The 15699-nt window shown below is 35.5% G+C and overlaps 1 protein-coding gene across 15 annotated transcripts in view; it reads left to right on the top strand.

Moving 5' to 3' along the window:
- Positions 1-15699, top strand: part of C2CD5 (C2 calcium dependent domain containing 5) — a 59715-nt gene that overhangs the window by 19658 nt on the left and 24358 nt on the right. For all 15 annotated transcript variants that reach the window (XR_011148020.1, XR_011148021.1, XM_069003489.1 and 12 more), the window contains one exon: positions 4141-4249. Coding sequence is in view for 13 of the 15 variants with exons in the window: in XM_069003489.1 (XP_068859590.1) it covers positions 4141-4249 (109 nt within the window). In the remaining 2 variants the exon portion in view is untranslated. The remainder of the gene's footprint in view (positions 1-4140; positions 4250-15699) is intronic.

Here is a 15699-nt window from a genome sequence, read left to right as displayed (position 1 = left end):
TTTACCTTTGATTTGACATTCCATGGCTGATCTTTTTATTTCCTTAGGAAGCTTTTTAAAGACAATAAAAATGTAAATTAAGAGACCTTAATGTATTTTTAGAGCTTGAAGTATTTGCACATTATTTTGATAAGGTCTGTGTATTGTCTAGTAGACAAAAAGTACTGTAAAATAGGATGGAGACATGCTGAGTCTGTTATTGATGACGATTATGATGTAGCAGCAAAGCATGTGGACAGTTAATTGATATAAAATATGTTCATTCTGCCTTCTGAAAATTTCATATTGGATGTGGTTTTGCTATGGTGTTACCTCTTTTGGTTACCTTAAAGTGGAGTTAACTAGAATGAATAACATCTGTAAGTTTTGTCTGTTTTAATATTACACACATAAACAGTGCACTCTACTTGTCTGGATTACTTAGGATAGCAAGTATTTGGGAAAACCAAGAATAAATTCAATATTTTGAGTTTAAGGGACCTTAAAGATCATCTTATTCCAACCACCCTGCCATGGGGAGGGACAACTTCCACGACACCAGGTTTCTTAAATTGTTCTTTTGAGTCTTACTTAGTTTATTTGGGTATATGGTAATGCTAAGGTACCTTAAAATAAGTTCATTTAATTGCATGTCTCAATAGCTTTATTTAATCAAATGTATTTTTGGTGTATTACTTGAATAACCCTAACTGTAAACAAAACAGAGTTAGAAGGGTAATATTCCTCAATTTCTTCCCTGAAAATAAACCTGTGGAAAATACAGCTGTGGAAAACTCATGTACATGTTACACTGTACATTAATAACTGTTAGCAATTCCCTGTATATCTGTAGATTGCAAGAGTAACTTTATAACAGCTGTCTTTCTATATATTTTTGACTAAAAATATGTGTATTGTATTTCCATTAGTAGGAATATTTGAGGTTATCTTACTCCTATAAAATTAGCCTATGTTTTTGTAGAAATGACCAAATGCTGCTCTCAGTGGTATTTTGTGTCTCTGACTTCCACTTGGACAAATTCTGTTTTCTTCCTGTTTTTACATTCTGCAAGTGCATGAGAGATCTTTTCTGCTGCCTTTTCAGAATGGGGATCTGTTGGCCTTAATTTCTGAAGGGCACTGCAGGAAATCTGTTGTGTTAAGAGTGCAGTTCTCTGGGAGATTCATTTGGCTGAAATCCTGACTTAAGCATCTTTTCTTTCCAGTGACTTCTTATCCACTCATCCCCTCAGTTCAGGTCAAGAAAAACTGTAGGGTATTTGGCCACCTTGTGAGATGGCACAGTGAATGTGCTTAGAATAAAAATAATTAGCCCGGAAACGAACAAGATCTTAATGTGGACCAGTTCCCTGCTCTGGTTCAGCCCCAAAAGCTCTGTGAGCACACCCGAGTATTATCTGTGGGAGTGGTTTAATGATGGGAATGAGTGAATGGCTGGAAGGGGATCAGAGAACTGCTTCAGTTGGCACTTACACCAAAGGATGCGTGTGTAGCCTTATTCCATGTGCTTCTTCATTTTTTGTGTGTTTTTGAATGAAATGTACTTAAAAAAGAGCACTAGCAATACATGTCTTTGTATATACATTTTTAAACATTGTATTAAGCAAATATTTGAGGATTTGATTGTAACCTTGTCAAACTTTCCCCTCCCCCCCAAAAATCTCTGTGCAGTTGTGAGGACTAAAACGGTGACAGTTCTTTCATGGTCTATGCAATCAATGACTGTAAAGTGGAACAGTGAATTGGTATTGGTAAAATGATTGACCATCTTCAGTTGTAGCTTGGAAATCATTGTTGTTTGTCATACACTGAAATACCTTGTGGTTGCATCACCTTGATGTAAAGGTAGTCCTTTGCAAATTGCAGTAATAGAGGGGATTTGTAATACGGCAACTGCATCTGGTTCTTACGAATTCTCTGTTTTCCCTGATGTAACTGTAGATTTATAATTTTGAACTATTACAGTTTACAGCATGTAATTGAGGCAGGAACTTGTATTTGAGTAATATAATAATAAAATTCGAAAAATCTCTAAATGAGATTTAAAAAGAAAAAGGAGTGTTATCATATGAAGTGATGGAGTTCCATCAGTGTCAGAATGAATGACAGATTGTTAGCAGAATTGTGTCAGAATGGTTCAGTGAGTCTGTTACCCAGATTTGTCTGTGGCTCGAATTAACTGATAGAACACCTTATTTTATAATGTAATACAGGCTTGGGAGTATTGATATATTGATTGAGATAAAGCCATGTTATTATTTGAGGTTTTACTCCTGATTTCTAGTGTAGGGAATCAGGCAAACTGGAAATCTGAGCATGTTAAAATTACTTGCAGTACACAGCCTTATGGAAATGAATAGAAAATGAAAAACCTTCTGAATTTCCATATAGATTAAAAAACATTGGATTTGCTTAAGCTTTAGAGCATGGAGTTGTTTACTTTGAGCAAAGTTGTTTACTTTGTTCACTCCATACTGCTTCAGCACAGTGTAAATGTGAGTATGTATCTATAAAATGTAAATGTAGTATAGGCTTAATGGAATTTCATATAGCTGGCACATTCAGTAAACTTTTTTATTGATTTCTGCAGTCCTGGAAAAGCAAATATTTTGAATATTTCGACTTTTCTGGTAACTTCCAAAGCACTTTGCAATCTATTAGAAGCTTCTGGGGGAATCTTTACTGTGTCATTCTAGAGATCCATTGCTGCTCCTGAAGACCCATCAGTCAAGCAGGTTTGCATAATCCTGGGGTGAAATCTTCCTGCTTTTTAATTGCATCATAAGGCAAAACTGCAGGGTTTGGGTTTTGGGATTGTTTTGCTTCTGGTTATTGATACTATGGTTGCTGATTTCAAAGTTTGCCTCTTGATTTTGAAAGTTTAAGCCAAATGAAAATCCAGAAGACATGAAGTTTGTAGGACCTTTTGAAAGTTTTAAGAGTTCCTATAACAAGGATAGTAAGAATCCTGGAGTATTAGTTTTTAAACCTACATTGGGCTTTAGTTTTAAGATGACATTTCATGCCATGTATTGCTGGAAGAACCTGATCCTCATTGAATCTGCAGCATGTGTGCTGTTCAGGTAGAAGCTCAGTTGAATTGTACTGTTTCCAAGTATGTGAGAAAGGAATCTATCCTATACTTTCTCTCATAGAAAATTATGGTATTTATTTGTTCCATTTAATCAGTTACGATTATATGAAACATGATTGCATGCTTTTTATTCTTTTTTTTTTTTGCTTTCTGTGTTTAGAATTGCTGAACATGACTTATTGCCTTTCCCCCATAAGTGTGCTATTATGTATATATTAGACATATCGCAGAACATCTCTGGAGAAATTAAAATCTAATTTTGGGCTCAACTTCTTTGAATATGACTTTTATTTCATCATATGTGCCTTGAAAAATTGCTGTTATTACTTACTTTGCCTCTTTTATGAGTTACAAGCTGAAGTAGTTGCTGAAACTTAACTCTTCATTTTACTTAAAAACTGATAAAAAGTAACTTATGCAAATTAATTGGAAGTGAATTACCCTAGTTTAAGAACTTACAGTTGTGTTTCAAGACCTATGCTTTATTTTAAAAGATGGATATTTACTTGTTATATTTAGAGCTCACGAGCAGAGCAGTCTTTTGATATTTTTTCGGTATGTTTTCCTGTAATAAGACATTCATCATTCTTGCAAGACTTCAGTTTGTTTCACCTTGTGCTTCAGAATCAAACTGCAGTCAGTTGTAACAAGAATACCTAAAAATTGAGAAAAATGTTTATTTTTTATCAGCTAATGAAAGTAGAATTAATTTAGCAGTAGTAGTAGTTTAGCAGCCATAGTAAAAGTGGATTGATAGAGGTTTTGTTAACACAAATATGTAAAATTTTGATTATTTATCATTGTTGTCCTGAGAAACAGCTCTATGGGGGAAAAGTATTCTTTCACTCCGTAAAACCTCTGCTTTTTTGATACAATGAGTCCATGAGGACACATGGTTGTGTAGTGCTCAGTAAGCCTGAAGGACACGTCTGGCCCAGTGTAACTGCTTTGCTTGTATTTCAGGGAAATGATCAATTCATTGCATGTTAATTGGCACTCAGCAGTGGTTGATAAAGTCATTTAATGTTTGCTTTTAATCATAACAGGAATTCCCATTTTTTACCTTGACGACCTTCCCACCAGGCTTTCTTGTCCACGTTGGGGGTGTTGTCAGTGCTCGTTCAGTGAAGCTCCTGGATCGCATCCACAATCCCGGTATGTCAGCACAGGAGTGACTTCCTTGCACAAGGCCTGTCATCTAACCTTTATAACATATCAGTGCTTGAATAGATACAGATCTATTCTAACAATGTATATCAAAAGCAGTGTATTTCAGACAATCATTTAAGCTTGAAAAATAAGTTACTCAGTGGTTATGTTTTTAGTGAGAAACATTTCAGCAAGTTAAAGTAGTACTAAAAGTACTTTGAATCAGTAACTTTGCACTGAAAACTGTCTTTGAATTATTCAGGTCTTAATTAACTTTTTTGCCATTTTTTGGTATTAAAACTTGATGCACGTTTTCCATTCAAACAAAAATGAGATTAAATGCTTGATCTTAACTATGAATGTTTTCTCATTTTCAGCTCCTTGAAATCGTTAAGTACTAATGGCTACAATTTAGCTCACAACATGGTTATTAACCTTTACAGCGTTGTTTCTGTTCTTGAAAACCTTTACTGAACAGTACTTCAAGATTTTTATTTATTATTTTCCTGGGAACCCCAGTACTAGAACATGTGTATTTTGCATGTCCTAGTTCTAATGTTAGAACTAAGTGACTTCTGACTCTGAAGACTTGGTTTAGTCACTGAGACCAGATGAGGAATGCTTTGCAAAAAGTTGGAGTTGACAGTGCACTTAAAAATGCAAGGGAGAGTAAAAATAGTACCTGTAGTGGTTTTGCATGCACTAGTCAGGAGTAATAAAAGGAAGTTTAGCAAATACATCCATAAAAACAAGTACAAAAACCTAGTATTTTCCTTTTCTTCCTATGGCCCAAGGCAAGCAATTCTCCAAGCAGGTAGATCAGATTGTTGCTGATCTAAAGATTCAGTAAACTGGCAACATGAAATTAAATCCAAGACTTAATTTGAATTAGATCCTCCTACTTTAAGGGATTTTTTTCAAGTATATTACTAGACAATATTGCTCTTTAGCTTTCCTATTTTAAGATCTATTTACACAGTGAAGATTAAAAGAAATGTTGAAGTATAATTTATATGTGAGTCTTTCCTTTCTTTGCCATAAAGTTATTTTAGGATTCTGTATTTTCAGCAGATTTCTGATACAGGTCTCTTATGTGCAAAATTTACTGTGTGATAGATGAAGACAGAATGGGAAAAAAATCAATTTTGCTCAGAAGTTTTAAAAACTAATTTCTTGCATTATGCATTCCTTCATTTTTACCAGCTGACTGGAAGCAGTATAAGACGTAAGGCAAGATAGAGATGTATGTTTGCACAGCTGCAGTGTTTCTGTGAGACTTGCAGATTGCTCCTGACAAGTGAATGTAAAATGCATGATCCTTGGAACTCAGTATATTGCAAAATAGTGAGAACAAAAGGGGGAATGAAAGCACATGGCTGTGGGAGGGAAGGTGGAGAATTAGAAAAATATTCTGATATAGTTATTATCATGAAGCATTTGAGTAAAAATAAGTCTGTAAAATATTAAAGGAAGCAAATAAACTGGCCAGTAAATAAATCAGGAAAACATGGAAGAGGAGAGAACATTTGAAGGTGGATTAAGAACTTGCCAATAAGACAAAATTGCCATATACTGTCCACTTTGGTCACCTAGTGCCAGATTGCTATAGCATGCTCCTTTTTCCCTTTCTATTTCAGCCTCTTATTAACTCTGCTGTCTGTGTCTTTCCAGTTCCTGTGGAGTGGTGTTGTCAATTGTGTTCTTGTTGGTAGTTTTTTTTTCACTATTCTGCTTCTATAACTGATCTACTAATTTGCTGTTTTGAACTCAGCCTTTGTCGGAATTATGGGTAACACAAGATCATACAAACTGCTAGACTGGAATAGTTTCAATTCAGGTATTTTATTAGTCATTCAGTACTACATATGCTGACAGAAATTATGGCAGCTCAGTGAAGTTACTAGAAATGTTCTAGGATATTTAGGTTAATGCTTCAAATTTAAATCTATTTAATCATCAAATGCCTAAATGTGATGTTTTCATGCTATTAAAGACTTTATTTAAAATTAAAACCCATTGTTTTAGTATAAAATAGTATTGCTAAGAATAATTTAATATCAATCTGGAAAGCTGAATGTTCAGATGTTTATTTCGTAGTCACTTTCAGCTCAGCATCCATGAAGGAAGTAATTTAGGGAAAGAACGCATTGCTTACACAGTTGGGATTGTGTCAAGTGTGATTTTTTTTGTTGTTGTTTGGGTTGGGTTTTTTTATGTAATGGGTTGTGGGTTTTTTTGGCCTATTGGTTTGATTTGGAGAGACTGTTGTTTTTGTTTTGTTTTGTTTTGCATGAGCTTGCACTTCTTCAACAAATGCTTTCCTCCTGTTAATTTCAGGAAATTGATTAATGTTTGTTTTTAATAATAGCTCTAAAATAATAGATGTATTATAGATAATAATAGATGTAAAAATTGTCCAAGAAAAATAGAGAACTATCAGGTTAAAGAGAAGGGTAGTATGTAGCCCAGGATTTGTTGGTTCATAAATCTTGCATTGTAAAACGCAGCCAGTTTCAGGACTTAAACCATCATTAGTTGAACTTTTTAATCACTTCATTACCTAGCTTGAAGAAAGCCCCAATATTCTTACATTTTTATGCAGTTTTAGTAATCAAAGTGTGTAATTTCCTTATACAGCTGTAGAAGGAATAGATTAATTGATGCAATGTAGGTGAAATAAAGACTTCTCCCTTGTTGGAATTGTAAAAAGGAGAAAGGGCCCGGCGACTCCGGCGGGGGGAGGAATATGCAGTCCAAAACCAATGTGGTTGATAAGAGCAAAACTCCATTTATTAGCAATCCAAAGGCACTTATGTAGTATACCAGCTTGTTAACTTCTTAGTGGCTTAAAGCTTATCAAAGCGCATTTCTACTTCTACCTAATTGGACTTACATTGGCAAGTTTCTATTAGTTATGTAATGATTAAAAGAATTCAATGTTTACCTCCCTTCTCTGGGTCTTATCTGAACACCTGCAAGTCTTCAAACTCCCTCTTTGTTCCCCAGGCCTGCTTGTTTTCTTCACACATGAATTTTCTCATGGAGAGTTTCTCACACACAGGCCTTTTGCTTGCAGGCTCTTGCTACAGTTCTTTTATTGATCCCAATAATTCTATTTCCCAACACTCCCTCTCATGTTTTCCCTCTGGAAAGATAATATGCTGTGGAAGAGAGGCAAGCGTAACTTCTCTGCATATAACATCCAAGCCAGCAGACCTTGTCAAGCCTTGATGTTTTTAAAGCTGGCACAGTAAGAAGATACAAAGCTGACCTCTCAGGGCTTGTTTCCCCCAGAAACAAACTTTCCTTCTTGGTAATTCAGTGTTGCCATGCAGCTCTGTGTCATGCTCTAAAATTCAGTTTAAATGTACAGTTACTAAAAAGGAGACATTTTTCATTTTGCAAATTGTTTGAAACTAGGAGAACCTAAATCTATTGGCTCATTTTTATTGTTCCTTGTTACAGTAAGCATCTTTTAATATTATAATTATGAGCTTTTCTGATTTTGTTGGTTTTCTTCGCTTGTTCTAAAGTTACAATCTTTTAAAATTAACTTCCAGTATGAAAAGAATATTATAAAATTCTCCTGTCTGTGACTGGTACAGCATAGTCTGATCCAAGGTGTTAAAAACATGTTAAAATTTTTGTATATTGTGTGTGACCATGAAAAGTTGGAATTCATTGTTGCTTCTTCCAGATTGTTTAGGAGGATGTCTTTATTGAAAGAATTTTATTAGAATAATGGAGTAAATGAGTTATGTACAGACTCTAAACATGCCTTGAACTAGACTAGAAAGTGATCCACAATGTAAGATTAGGAAGCTAAGTGGAAGTCAGGCATTCAGTTCTTGACAGACTATCCAAAATTGTTGTCTAAATTTTTTAGAGATTACAGGAAAATGAATGTGCTTATATGTATAAAAAACATTTTACCCAGAGGTGCTTGTTACCTAAAAGTGTTGGTTGGAGTAGAGAGGTCTAAACCAAACAGTAATTGTAGAGTTAATACCTCCCTGAGAACTGGCTGTGTTTCTGTAGCCTTGATGTGTCAGTAGTTCTGTAGGAAGAGCTGGTTAATCCTACTGGTTTGGGACTGAACCGGTTACATTCATATTCCTGGAAGTATGGAGTTTTTGCAGTGCTAGGTTTGCGGCTGGACAGAGAATGTAATCACAACCATAAGTGGGCTAAAATTATTTTCCTTTTGGAAGATGTTCAGGCTTCATTTCAGCTTGCTTAGTAAACTGTGTAGTGCAGAAAGATTTTTTTTTTTCTTGCCAATGGTTTAATTGTGTGTAAGATATAACAGGAGCATCCAGTGGTAGTGAGAAGTCAGAGATTTGAAGGTACTTGAAAATCAGATACAGAAGTAAAGACTGACTATTTTATGAATGGAAAAGAAGCTGTTTATACATCTGGGAATTGCATATAGTTCAATGAAGAATTGTTTAAATGTAAAATACAAAAAGGTGGACATGAAGATGAATTTGCAAAAAAAAAAAAAAAGGGAGTTGAGCAAAAATTCATAGAAAAGAGAGCACATAATACAGTGGAAGATACACTCTGATACTGTCTCTGAGAAAGAATGTACTTACTATAAGTACACAAACGTGCAAGGAATCCTCAATCCAGAAAACTAGATCTTTGTTAAAAGTTTGACACTGAGGTTAAACATGGAGCAGAAAGGTAGGCAGTGCAAGAACTTGTTGAATAGAGGCTACTTTTCCATATGGTCGTTTCATAGTACCAACATATAGTTTCTCACATAATTAAATTTTAAACTCCTCATTCAGGAAGCTGCTCCAGCAGTGCATCTTCATCTACAGTAGTCAGAAACAGGGAAAGATAAAAGATTGTTAAAAATTTCCTAAGAGTCTCCTGAGCTTGTGTGATATCCAGTCTTGCTGTTGGAGAATGAAGTTCTCCAGAGTTAGTTTTGCATAAGAGGAAATGCAAGAGGAAAGCTTGGAAAGTTTTGGTTCTGTAACTGAATGTTTTTCTTTTACAGAAATACAAACAGAGAATGTGCAAATTATATTTCAAGCTGCTTTCTGGAGTGTAAATGTGGCCCATTTGTAGGAACACAGTAGGAAATGTCAGAATGTTCCTGTTGGTGTCTGATGTGGTTATCCTTCATAATTAGTAGGAAAAAATCCAACATTTTAAGGTAGACTTCTTGACTTTTCTTGGAGAATTTCCAGGTTGACTTCTTGTCCATCAGTGTGTGTTGATATGAAAATGGGAGGTTAAGGCAGTTGTCAGAGGCTTTTTCTGAGAAGAGTGAGGGGTGTGATGTTCTGGAGTAATAATTTACTCCAGTTTTCTGCAGCCTTTCCAGAGGAGTGAATGTTCCTATGTAATTTCTATGGTTAATGGGAATGGTGTTTGAATATTCTTTCTGGAAGCTGATAGACCCATACATTAATGAAATAATTTTCGTTGGGACAGTGCATTAATTTTTTTTTTTTTTTGGAGAGTTCTAAGTAGATATTTATGTAACTGAACAAAGGGTGGTCACTGTCAGTGAGCATAGAATAGTATTCACATGTTGTGTTAGAGATTCATAAATAAACTTGGCATTTAAAATCTTTGTTTAGAATTCTTCGCCTACCTAAGTAATGCTATTTAATCTGTTCATACTGATTTAAAACTCTCCCTAAATTCTGGCTAATGGTGTGAAAGCCAATATAAAATTTTCCTTGCACAAGTACTCCAAAAAAGTTGCTTATTGCACAACTACACTTTGGTTTTGAATTGATAGTACACAAGAGAGAGAACCTTGGTCTTGCAGAAAATTGTTATTTTTGCACATAATTCATCCTAATTTAAAATACAGGGCTTGATTAAAACTATGGTCTTCATAAAATTTCCTTCATGGATTGCATTGAGTTTTTTAGCCTTCTGATGTTTGCTTCTGTGGTTGCAAACATACAGTTGTAGAACTGTTTGCCTGGGTCAAAATATATCATTGTTAGAAGAAACCAGAATGGTTCTGGTTGAATCAACTTCCTAACTGCTACATAGTTACAGGTAAACATGGCCTTGTAAAATGTCTATAGACAGTTTTGTAGGAAAATACACAGACAGAGAATACAACTTCTAACTGACTGTAACAGGATTATAGGAATAACTGATAAATGTCAGTGGATAATATGAGGCACAAGAGATTTTCTTTTTAAGTCTCCTTGGATCCAGAAGTTGAAAGAGGCTTCTCAGCCTAGTTTGTCTTAAAACAAAATAAACAGTTGTGAGTGTATAGAAATAATGAATGCAGAGGTTCTGTGTTCCTGAGGAGTGCAAACAAGGAATAGGAAATTCAGAGAGAGTGTCATTTCATGCCAGATAATGCCATCCCTTTCCTGCAGCAATAAAATAGATAAAATCTGGTTTAGGAAGCCCTGTCTTGTTACAGCACAGTGTCCCCAGTTTTGGGTAACAGCCCCTTTGTTGTAGTCATTTGAAGCTTTTCTTTGAAGATTGCTCATGTTCTAAAATAGGTTGTATTTATTGTGTCAGGGTGACAAAGCAACAGAGGCACAAAATAGAATAAGTAGTTTCTGTATTACCTGCTGAGTCACCATTCTAGGATGAATGACTGAAATAATCACTAAAAGCTGGATTGACAAAGGGGCATATTTATGCATGGAACTGATATTCCCGAGGCAAATTTACTTCCTATATTTAATGGTTTTTTATTTCTGGGCAGTATTTTTGGGCTTGTATAATTCTAAGTGTGATGCAATTTAAACCTTCATTTTTAAGTATTTTAAGGTGTTATTTAATAGTTTAATTTTTAATATATTCTGAATGGGTTTTTTTCTTCAAATGCCTTATCTTTTGACATTACATTTTTCATTTTATTTAACTTGTATCACGTGGTGGTTTCTTTTCCTTTAGCTCTACACGAAATAATTTCTGCTGCTTTGACATTATTGCAGGATTTTTTTTTTAGATAATACTTTTTTCAGCTTGTGCTGTTTCTATCAGACCTTCATCTACAATTAAAAGAAAAAGTTATAGCCACTGTCATGGCTGTATTCAGCCATAAGGGAAACACCCTTCTGCTTCTCCATCTTGGAGTGTATTTTGGGATTAAAGCTAACACTTCTCAACAGTGAGCTGCCACTGAAAGGAATGATGTATGAAATTTTCTATATGGTTTCTATATGGAATCTTTTGGTGGTCACGTAGTGGTTTGGCCTGACTGACCCAGTAGAAAACTGCCTTGCACATGAAAGGGTTTGTGTTTAATCAGCCAGCCAATATCTCATCCTGGAAATGCAGTTTTAATCCTGAGTGTTCTTAAAATTGTCTCCTTAGTAATTGAAGAATTCCTTCAACTTTCAAGTCTTTTTTTGCTCATTCAGCAGTTTGGGCTTAGGAAGTGAGATGTGTGCTGCTCTCTGACTTCATCTGGCAGAAAAGCACTGGTTATCAATGGTATTTTGCAGGCTGGATGTTTTATTTGGAGTTTTAATTTTGTAAGAGTTAAGTGTACCTGTTGTCTTTGGGTGTGGTTACACTGTTTCCTGCTGGTTTAGTGTATCCTAGTTCTCTTTTGAGATATCCCAATAATCTACTTCCTTCACTTTTTGTGACGAAGTTTTCATTTGTACATCTTTTAGTCATAAAGATGAATATAGGGAGTAGTTATTTAAACAAGGATGGAGTGGCTTGGAAACTTTTTTGAAAGTTTTAGGTTACTCTGCTGTAGGTTTAGTTATTTTCTGCCTGAGTTTGTGTTAATCTTTCAGACCAGAGGATTTATGTTTCTGTACAGTTATTTAGTTGTTAAGTATTTTAGAAAATTGATAATGTCTGTGTTTATGGGATAACCAGAAAAGATTAAATAGAACTTCAAGGTCCAGGGAAGGTTGCTTATAAAGCTAACAAAGGTATCAAAAAAACCCAACCAGCCAAACCTACAGAAAAATACCACACTTCTTTCTGTATAGGCTGTTATTAGGTTTTTTGTTAAGAAGATACAAAAATAAGGGAATATTGAAGGTGTGGATAATGGCTTTGCCTAATGAAAGACTCAAAGATTGAATCTGAAAGAATATTATTTGCTATTTTTGAAACAACGAGTCATTTATAGATGGTGAAAATTTTCCTCAGATGATTATCCTCCTCCTATCAGAATATTGTGTTATACGTGTAAATATTTATTAAATTATACAATGTAAAATTGGTTGAAATTAATCAGACAGTTTCTACTTTGGAGTAATTTCCTCAGGATGTCTAAGGATTCAGCTTTAAGGATACAGCAACTCTTGCGTATGAGCTGTGTCATCAAGAGACCAGTCTTCTTAATCTTTCTTCAGTTTAAAAAAATCTGTATGGACTAGCAAAATGCAGCTTCTGGCTAAATCTTGAAAGAACCTGTACAAGTGAACCTCTAGCAAATAACTTGGGGAAGGTGTTGCTTCTTATGAATCAGAAAGTGATAGTGTCTAGGTGAAAGACCTACACAGGATATTGTCCCATGGATAGTACAGCTCAACCTTGTGTTTTAAAGGAGATAGGTGACTTGGTGGTGGATAGAGCTAGCTCAAAGAACATTCTGGGTACAAAAGTGCTATTTGTATCTTATAAAACTGCTGAATAAAATCAGTTTTGAAAGTTTTCAGTTGGAGGAGGTTTGAGTTGGCACAATTTTTATAGAGCACTGTACTATTGACAACATTGTTTCTCAAGTCCTCAGCTATAAAAAACAGTGTGCTTTGCTTCCACTTGGTTACAAATATCCTGCCAATTTGGAAACACTAATAAAGTAAGTTTAATATTCAGCCTTTGGTTTCTCACAAAGGGCGCATAATTAGCAGTGGAATTTCCTGCAAACTTTTCTGCTTAAAGTTGTAGAGAAACCTTGGTCCCAACTACTCGGTACATTTGCTAGAAAAGCTTGTGACTGAGTGCTCTGTATGCTTGCCTTTTTGCTTCCACCTAGAATCCAGGGCCATTACTTTCTGTAACCATTTCAGTGAGCTGCCATAGTTTTCAGTCTGTACTGTCACCTGATCCAAGCATGCGCCAAAATACCCACTGTTTCTGGCTCCTGTCTGCTGAATCTGCTTTGCAAACCCTTGGTTCTTAAGCTTTTGCGTTAGCAAAAAAACCAACAGGCACTCTCATGGAGTGTGCTGGACACATGCCATCCTGCTTCCCTAACTCCTCTAATTGTTTATGTAAATCCTTAGCTTTACTAAACTTGTAAATGCTACGACGGCATCCTCATGTGAAATTGTGTGGCTCATGTGTCAAAAAAGGCTGCTTGTGAAAATATTTGTCAGAAGAATATGAATGCTACACATTGCACTGCATTCAGTATTTGTATCAACTTATTATTGCAATGTCATGGTGTTTGATTTTAATTGTAGACAATTATTTTGTGTTCTAATATGCAAAGGTAAGTTCTTGTAAACTGTGAATGTACAGTATTTTTATATAAACATAATTGTTATTTTTTGGCCTCTTTCTGGAATAAAAAATAGTCAGATATCTTAAACAGAGGTCCCAGTCTTCTTTACAAACAGTTGTTTATGCATGACTCTTATAGAAATATTTGTTCTTGTGCAATAAGAAATTGTTGGATTCTTTGAAAGATATTGGGCCTGATCCTGTTAACTCTGAAGACAATGGCTGGAAAATACTTCTTACCTCTAATAAGAATGAAAATGATCTGTTGCATTTCTGTAGCTAATAGTTTTGTTAGTGCTGATGCTGAACAGATTCTTAGAATACAGGGTTAAATGTTGTTTTAGCAAGGCAGAGTTTTGACCAACTTCACAACAGTATGTGTTTGCCATAATGATAAGGTGTTCTTGTAGATGTTAGGTAAGAAAATAGTTAAGTCTCCTAATAATGTCAGTAATTTAAACTATAAATTTTCATGGAGAAAAGCTAAATATTTGCATAGAGTTTGGGACCCGTCACTATTTCTACCTTTTCTGTTCACTTTAAGGATCCCCGTTTCCTTTCAACATCTCATTCCATTTCAATTTTCACTGTGGCTACATTCCTTTTCAATGTCATTCTTGTCTGTAATCTTACCTTTATTTCGCAACACTTCTTCTGTTTATCCTTAACCACTTCACCTGTTGCTAGCTCCCAAATCTTCATCATGACTTCACATTTTCTTGCTCTTTGTCATACAAATGTCACTGGTGAAAAGTAGAAGCAGTTTTTATCACATGGAACCAAAAGGTGTAAAAAGTTATGGTTTTGAAATTTGGCACTTTTTGTCTAGAAAAAAGGGTACTTTTCTTTTGCAGGTGGTTTTTTTTGTGAAGTACAAGAATTTGTGTGGCTGTTTAGTCAGTGTTTGTAACCGGCTGCCTGTGATCCCGTCTCATTGAGCAGGTGTTTTTCGGCATGGTCAGAGAACCACTTTTGCTACTACTTAGACTTTTTGTCTATAGAGAGAAACACATTGCTTATGAAAACAATCTCTGGCCCATGACTGGAGGGGGAAGCGGGAATTGCTCCCAAGATCCTTGTCCATTCCACCAAAAAGAGTTGAGAGAACTTTCACAGAATGTGCTTGTGGTCTCACATCTTCCATACACTCCGAACTTGTCAGATATTGTAGCCTGGCCTTACAATCCATTTCCAAAGACTCTCCTTCGATTCAACTATCCCTACTGCTGTTACCTGGTGGCAGCAGAAGCGGCCTCTGTCCAGAGGTGTAACATGCAAAGAGAAGACATTTCCCACTTTTTGTACTGACACTGAACATAAATCAAATCCCTCCTGATGGGAGAGAATTTTCTAAAAGTCCTTGCAAGGAGTTTCAAAGATAAACCGAGACTTTTCCTTGAGTTTCAATACTACCAGATAGTTGTTTATTAAGTCTTTTCAGAGGAACAGAGCCACTAGCGTGACCCAGGTACACAGCCTTTTAAAGATAATTTAACCAATAGTTACTAAAAACGTACATTATTTTCACTTTCCTTCCAATTATTCAGTAACACAGCCAGGAACTGCAGAATTCTCTATCCAGTCATTCCAAACTACTTTTACTGCAGAACGTGGAGAAGAAGGTTTAGAGAACAGCAACAATCCTCCATTTTGATATTTTTTACTCTTATCTATTTACTACAAAGAGAAGCCCGAAACCTCTAAATTTTTCACCCTGTGACAATCTTACATAGTAGTCTATCACCTAATTCACACCACTGTATTTTCTAGTTCCTGTCTGATTGTTGGTAATTTTTTCCAAGGTTGGAGGTTAAAACAGTGTTGTTCAGCGGGGTAAGAACCCCTAAAAACAGGCAGAGAAATATTCTCGGCACTCTGGGTTCCTACATTGTACCACAAATGGTTCTGACAGCTGAGCTGGGGAGCTCCAACCCTGTGTTGTGGTGGATTATTCTATAGGATTCTCAGTTTCCAAAGCTGAGAAGAGCAGGTGCTCCAGGAATCTGAGTCAGGATTGCTGAGTATCATCATAAGCA

This window comes from Aphelocoma coerulescens, chromosome 1A (assembly GCF_041296385.1).
Source record: "Aphelocoma coerulescens isolate FSJ_1873_10779 chromosome 1A, UR_Acoe_1.0, whole genome shotgun sequence".
NCBI classification, from domain to species: Eukaryota; Metazoa; Chordata; class Aves; order Passeriformes; family Corvidae; genus Aphelocoma; species Aphelocoma coerulescens.
The sequence above is the reverse complement of the archived record's forward strand: the minus strand, read 5'-3'. Positions and strand labels throughout refer to the sequence as shown.